The sequence below is a fragment of the Lactuca sativa genome, chromosome 5 (genome assembly GCF_002870075.4).
Source record: "Lactuca sativa cultivar Salinas chromosome 5, Lsat_Salinas_v11, whole genome shotgun sequence".
NCBI lineage: Eukaryota > Viridiplantae > Streptophyta > Magnoliopsida > Asterales > Asteraceae > Lactuca > Lactuca sativa.
The window spans coordinates 23,059,441-23,067,047 of record NC_056627.2 but is presented as its reverse complement, the minus strand read 5'-3'; the positions used below and the strand labels follow the sequence as shown (position 1 = coordinate 23,067,047).

Genomic DNA, 7,607 nt, shown 5'->3' with positions numbered 1-7,607 from the left:
TAAAAGAGCGCCTTAACGAGCCCGAGCCTAGAATAAAACTCATTTAGCGAGTCTGATTTGAATCGTGCAAGTGAGGGTTTGTTTAAGCTTGTGAGCTTAAGGGGGGCTTTGCGATACTATATTTTTATTTTATGTATTATTATTTATTACTTATATATTAATAAAATATGAAAACAGAAAACAAAGAGCCAATTCCAATCTGTAATGAGCGTCACGAAAAAACGAGCATTAACGAGCCGATCCTAAGCTTTATATGCTTCACGAGCTGAGCTTGAGCTCGAAGCTCCAAACTCTTAACAGGCTCGATCATGAGTTTTATAACTTTAAACAAACCTGACTCAATTAGTGTGATGCTCCGCTCAGCTTGGCTCGTTTATATCCGTAAGAGTATAACTTTTATTTTTAGATTCAAAATTTATCTTAAACTAATATCTTTCGAATAAATATATTACATATTTGAGAGAGAAATAAAACAATATTATAATGTTCAGGTTTGGTAAAGGAATTGTATATTTTCTTTAACAAAAACTGGATATAATATAATGTGAAACTATGATTATGTTATTATTAGTAATCATGTAAAGTTACGGTTATGTTATTAATATGGAAATCTTTTTATTACAAATAATGAGTGTAAAGTTTGTCGTTAATAAATTATTGAAAGTATTTGAACAAGAGTTTGCATTTACCCCACAAAACACATGATCTTTATACGTTGCTTATTTTGTTTGATCATTTACAGTCTAGTTTTAGACTTTAATTTACAATATGAGATTATCAGTTTTTTGAGAAACCCTTAAAAAAATATTAATACTAGGTTTTGTTAGATAAATGTCTTTTATCTATAAACTAGCTACACAAGGCACAAGCCATCTAGCTGAAAATCTAATGTCCTTGGTGCGGTTCGAGGAGTGCGTTTTCGCCACATAAGCAGCGAACACCGCCCCCTGAGTGTGGTTTGGTGCGGTTCAAACCGCAGTGCGGCAAAAAATAGTCGTGGCTTGTGATTGAATGTAGATAATTTGATTGTTTTGTGATTGGGTGGGGAGAAATTAAAGCTTTTATTAAAAAAAAAAATTTAAAAATAAAGTGTGGCACCACTTCTTGGGTGTGGCAAATAACCACACTTTTGTGATAAAAATGACGTGACGCTTACGTGACAACGAAGGGAGTATGGTTTCGATGGTATCACTCCCTCCAGCCTTATCGGTTTTATTAATGATTTTCAACCTTTTTAAATTATTAAAAAAAAAAAACTGATTATCCGAAAAAGAATAATCATAAAAGGTGTCATTTTCCCCTTATTTGGAGGCTCAAAAGCCAGCCAAACACAAAGCTTCTACCAAAAAAACAAACAGAAAAAAGGCAGAGTAATTTATGCATTATAATTTGTACATTTTCGAAGCACCAGCTCAGTTTGTAATCATAGCACCGCAAAGTAACGTTTTTTCTTTTTCGAGCTTGTCTTTTTGCGTCTAACAACAATATAAATCCACTCCCCTTTCCATCGTCTTCTCCAATCCCATTCTCTCTCTGAAACCACCAACTTCGAGATGCTTTCAAGAGTTAATAGTGTTGTTTGGATGGATGATGAGAGAGGGAATCAAACAAACCACAAAAATGAAGAGAATAATGAAATCAATTCTATTTCTACATTTAAATCAATGCTAGAAGTTGAAGAAGAAAATAACAACAATTGGTTCTTGCAGCAGCAGAGTAATCTTCTGCTGCAGCAAGTTGACTCTTCATCGTCATGTTCACCGACTTCTGCTTTTCAAAACCTCGACCCAAATCAGGTTCATTTCTTTTTACCTCCAAGACCCTCAATTTCATCGATTTTGAACCCAATTTCAAGCAACCCGTTAGACGAAACCTTTGATCTCGGTTGTGGGAATGGAATTCTACCTGGGTTTTGTGATTTAGGGGGACAAACCCAAATGGGTGTTTCGAGTTTGAACTCAGATCCTCAATTTTCGACTGCTCACTTGCTTCAATTGGCCGGAAATGGATTCGGGACGCCGGTGTTTCCATCTTTGGAAGATGGGTTAACAGGAACTTCGTTGGGTTTGAACCGGTCGAAATTGCTTAAACCTTTGGATAGTTTTGCTTCGGCCGGAGCTCCACCGACTTTATTTCAAAAAAGAGCTGCCCTGAGAAGAAATTTGAGTGATATCAACACCACCATCGACGGCGATGGTGGAGGAGCTGGACTGGGAAGAAGTTTAAGTGACGTCAACACCGCCGGCGGTGGTGGTAGTGATGGGATGAATGAGAAGAAGAGGAAGAGCAGCGGTGGCAGTTGGGATGATGTGGATAACCTGAGTTTGGATGGCTCCGGTTTGAATTACGATTCCGATGATATCACGATGAACACCACCACAAATTTTGAAGAAAATGGGATCAAAATTAACGGTGGGAATAGCTCTAATGCAAACAGTACTGTCACTGGCGGCATCGGGAGCAATCAAAAGGGGAAAAAGAAAGGGTTGCCGGCGAAGAATTTAATGGCGGAAAGACGTCGGAGAAAGAAGCTAAACGACCGGCTTTACATGCTCAGATCTGTAGTCCCCAAAATCAGCAAGGTGAGAATCAAGAATTCCCTCTTTGTTTCACATATCTTTCTCGTGCATGTTCAGAATTATTATCCGACATTTTTTAAAACTTTAAAGATGGAATCTTGATGAAACCCCATGAAAGAAAAACTTATAATTAAGAAGATTTCTTGAATTATTCATAAAACGCCATTAATGTTCTTGTTTCAGATGGACAGAGCTTCAATTCTTGGCGATGCGATAGAGTACCTGAAAGAGCTTCTTCAGAAGATCAACGACCTTAACTATGAACTCGAATCAACCCCATCAACCTCATCATTGACACCCACCACCACCATAACCACCCCCGGCAGCGGCACCCCCACCGGTTTCTACCCTCTAACCCCAACTCCGACCAGTCTCCCTTCAAGAATCAAGGAAGAACTTTGCCCCACCGCGATCCCTAGCCCAACTGGCCAGCCTGCAAGAGTATTAATCCCAGTTTCCCATTTTACTTTTACAAAGTTATGATGAATCACTTGTTAAAATGTTGATTTTTTGCGGTGGTTTTAGGTTGAAGTAAGACAGAGAGAAGGAAGAGCAGTGAATATCCATATGTTTTGCAGTAGGAGGCCTGGTTTGCTTCTATCAACCATGAGAGCTCTTGATAATCTTGGTTTAGATATTCAACAAGCTGTCATAAGTTGCTTCAATGGCTTCGCTCTTGATGTTTTTCGAGCTGAGGTATATTTCATTTTATCTTTCATTTCTTTTACTTGATCCGTTTTTGTTGTTTTATGGTGTGTTTCCTGAATTTAGCAATGCAAAGAAGGTCAAGATGTTCATCCTGATCAAGTGAAAGCAGTGCTGCTGGAGTCCGCTGGTTACCATGGTGTCGCTTGAGTGGTTTAGTTATTTGAGATTTGGGTTGTTTGGTTTTAGTTTAAAAAGTTGTAGCTTTTCATATGAAGGTTGTTTTTGTTCAGTCCTTAGATCTAGTCGGATAGATAGGCGTGCAGTTAGCTAAATTTGCAAAATGTTTTAAGGCATTTTATGTTGTTTTGTTTGATCATTGTGTTTCTTGGAGTTTTTTATTTTATATTTCATATTTCATATTTGATTGATGTTTGTGTGTGGACCGGAGTGTTGAGTTTCCAACAATAAAGACACAATTGCAAAGAAAACAAAAATTTACATTGTTTTATACCATTAAGCTAATTCTGTTACGTTCATTTACGAACTAATCGAAATATAATTTACAATTACATCAAGTGTTTACATTGAGCTAGGTATTTAATTTTGACCATAAATATACCAAAATATTAGATTTCAGCCACAAAAATGCTATTAGATAATAGATAATTATGTATTTAGTTGTTTACAATATTCTTGTATTTATCCTATTCCATAGATATAGGAGTATTTGTTGTATTCTCTTATTATAAAGGCAATACATGTCACAAATCCTTTGTGTGGTTGATTTAATAAATCTTATATGGTATGAGCCTTCTCCTCTTCTTCACTCCCTTTTCTTTTCTAAACCCTAATCCGGTCTTGGCTCTTTCTCATGGCTCCGTCCACTTCTGATGATGGATCTTTTTCCATGAATACCCTCCTCGACATGATACCCATTAAACTTTCCTCTACCAACTACCATCTCTGAAAGAACCAAATGTTACCTCTTCTTTCTTATCAGATGCTAACCAGCCACATTGATGGTACTCCTTCTCCCTCAGAAACCATCATTGTTGAAGGCAAACAAGCTACGAACCCTGCCTTTGTTACTTGGAGCGAACTTGATTAATGAGCTGTCATCCTTCTTAATTCCTCTCTCACAGAGGAGGTTGCTACTGAAATTCTTGGCCTTACCACAGCTCACTCTATTTGGAACTTTCTCGAATTTGCCTACAACAACTCTTTTGTGGAACGGATTCACTCTTTGCGAGACTCACTACGACAACTTTCTAAGGGTACTTCTTCTGTTTCAGAGTATGGAAAAAAGTTTAAGAATATTTGTGACAAGCTAGCTGCAATCGGTCAACCTGTTGAGATATGGATAAAATCCATTGGTTTCTTTGTGGATTGGGTGCCTCCTATGAAACTTTCTCTACTGCTATTTGTACTTCCAAGCCATCTCCCTTTTTTCGAGATCTTCTCTCTCATGCTGAAAGTCATGAATTGTTTTTACAATCCCTTCATGGTTCGTCCCCACCACCTGCATCTTTTTTCTCTCAATAAACTCAGGCCAGTAACACCACTTCTAGAGGTGGTCGAAATCACAACTCCACACGTGGTGGTGGTCGTGGAAGCTTTAATGGTGGCAGAGGGTGTAGTGGTCGTCGTCCTCCTCACTGTCATCTATGTCGAACAAATGGACACTATGCCTCTGCATGTCCTAATTTACACACTTATGCTTCAAATGCTTTGCCTTCTGATGCAAATTTGGCTCAGTCTTTTCACTCTCAGTGTCATGTCACTCAGGGAAATCCGGACTAGTATGTCGATTCTGGTGCTACTGCTCACATAACTTCCATACCAAATAACGTGTCTCATACAACTCGAAATACGGGTAATATGCATGTCACCTTTGGTAATGGTCATAAGCTTCCTGTTTCTCATATCGGTCAATCCATTCTCCCTAATAAACTGTTACTACGTGATGTTTTGGTCATTCCACATTTAACAAAAAATATTCTCTCTATTAGCCAACTTACAAAGGATCAACCGGTGGATGTCTTATTTTCTCAACCATTTTTTACTATTCAGGACAAGGTAAGAAAACAAGTGATAGCACGAGGTTTGTGTGAAGATGGATTATATGTACTCAAGAATGAACCCACAACTTTGAGTGCAGTTGTTGGATCTTCAAGGAAAGCCTCTTTTGAGCTTTGGCATGCTCGTTTATGACATATTTCTTTTGAAGTTATTTCTAGTTTACATAAGTTGGTTCGTTTATATGTTACTTCTTTTGTAACATCCCAAAGTTAGAATCAAGAGTTCAGGGGGTAAAGTGTAAGCTTGGAAAAGAGGAACTCGGCGAGTAGGAGCTACAACTCGTCGAGTCTAAGCGTATGCCGGGCACATGTTAAGTGACTGGACTCGCCTAGTCAGAGGTTGGACTCGACGAGTCCGTGCTGGAATGAGAAACCCTAATTCCTGGGGTTTTGTGACAACTCGAAATTTTCATTCGGTCAAACCCTAAAAGTCAGTCACTTCGATTTATAGGTCAATTTCATTATTACTTATTTTTAGCAAACTTAAAGTTCGTTTGATTATTTTAATATTATTCTTTAAACGAACGGGTGAAAGAAAGTGACGTCTCGGGTTTTGAAATTTAAAAACCGCAAACACCTCGTGTCTTAGAAATTCACGACCAAACTTATATGTTTGGGTCGAAAAATCATCCAAAAACCGTGAACTCATGCATAAGCATGAGTTTACTCCCCAAACTAGTCATTTCATGTTTACTCCCCATTTACCAAAAGAGTAAACCCCAAAAATCCTCTCAAGTATCATCCTAGAATTTATTCAAGATCTTCAATCTAGTAAGTGTTTCTAGCCCTTTCAAGTTAGTATATCACTTAATCTAGTGATTGTACATCCTTTAATCCATCCATTTTTGTGTTTTTATTAGTTTTCCAAAAACACCAAGAACACACACTAGTGTTCTTGGACTTTAAGTTCATTTCAAGCCTCCACAAAGTAAGTACTTCTATCCTAGAGTCATTTAAAGCTTGCTATACATGTTTATACCAAGGAAAAGTCCCAAGAACACCAAGATAAAGGTGTTCACGGTTTTGGGAGGTCCCAAAACCGTAAACACCAAGATTAAGTGCAAAATGGTGCCTTAGGGTGCCTGGATGCTTCACCATGCCTTAGGGACTTGTCTAGATTCATCCTTGATGAGTTTATCACACAAAAAGCACCAAAACCTTACATTTTTATGTGTTTATGGTTTGGGGATCTCCCAAAACCTTAAATACCCCAAAAGGTGTGTAAAAGTCCCATAAAAGTCCCATAGTTGTTCCTTATGTCTAAATCTAACCTAGACTATTGCCATGATTGAGCTAAGGACTTGAAGACCCCCAAATACCAAACTTATGAGTTTAAGGTAGTAAACTCATGGAGAAATGGTCCTTAGACCGTAAACTCCATTTAGGAGTGTTTTGATGCCACACAACACTTCCTAAGGCTAAATCATGAAGTAGGAATGCTTGGAATAACTTAGAAGACTTCAAAACAACAAATGGTCAAAAAGTTAGGAGTTTAAGACCATAAACTCAAGGGGTGTTGGTCCTTAGGGAGTAAACTCATTTGAAGAGTGTTCCTTGAACCCCAAACACACTAGCCTTTCCCTACAACACTTAGATGCACTCCTTAACACTTATAACACTTATAACACTTATAAAAAGTGTTTGTCATGCCCTAGAGTGTCTTGACTTGTTTATTAATTGTTTAAAGACTATTTGTTTATATACATATGTCTTTATATGTTATTAGGATCTTTGTGCGTGTCTAAGTCTTCACTTGACACCAAGCACTTATTCGACACTTCCTTCCGATCCACTCGCATCAGGCGAGTTCATACCTCTTAATCAATGTTTTAAATGTTTTTAAATGCTTTATGGGCGGTACAAGTAGAATCATGCTACTTATTATATCAATCACATGTGATTAATAAGCAGAATTCAAATGATTTACTATTCTTTAGCCGTTTTACCAAACAGTTTCCTTCAAATGATTTTCATAAACACTTTATATGTTTAAAACTCCTTATTAAACTGTACATTTTACTATGTATGTTTCATTTCAAACTCATTTACAATTGTGTTTCAAACAAATGTTTCTTTATACTTAAACTGTTTTATCAAACCCATGCTTTCAAACCGTTTTATAGATTGACATCAAGTCGATCTTTTCTTAGATAATAATTATGTTCAAAGGTTTTACAAAACTTATTTTATGCTTTTATATTATCAATTGCATGCCTATATATGTATAGTTATATAAGAAATGTTTAAAAGACTTAGGAAGGCTATCCACTCTATTTCCTTTCCGCGCTTGAGATGTGGTCTG

The 7,607-nt window shown here is 37.3% G+C and overlaps 1 protein-coding gene across 1 annotated transcript; it reads left to right on the top strand.

Moving 5' to 3' along the window:
- Window positions 1-1,464: 1,464 nt before the first annotated feature.
- LOC111906457 (transcription factor ICE1) lies at window positions 1,465-3,655 on the top strand. Its single transcript, XM_023902218.3, has 4 exons — window positions 1,465-2,582; window positions 2,763-3,020; window positions 3,105-3,275; window positions 3,351-3,655. The coding sequence occupies exons 1-4, from the start codon at window positions 1,554-1,556 to the stop codon at window positions 3,432-3,434; spliced, it is 1,542 nt and encodes a 513-aa protein (XP_023757986.1). The 5' UTR covers window positions 1,465-1,553; the 3' UTR covers window positions 3,435-3,655.
- Window positions 3,656-7,607: the final 3,952 nt, after the last annotated feature.

Excerpts from the sequence above, each read along its gene's own strand:
- LOC111906457 (XM_023902218.3), top strand. The coding sequence starts at position 1,554 with ATGCTTTCAAGAGTTAATAGTGTTGTTTGGATGGATGATGAGAGAGGG. Across the intron at positions 2,583-2,762 it reads TAGTCCCCAAAATCAGCAAG|ATGGACAGAGCTTCAATTCT; the intron begins GTGAGAATCAAG and ends TTCTTGTTTCAG. Across the intron at positions 3,276-3,350 it reads TTGATGTTTTTCGAGCTGAG|CAATGCAAAGAAGGTCAAGA; the intron begins GTATATTTCATT and ends TCCTGAATTTAG.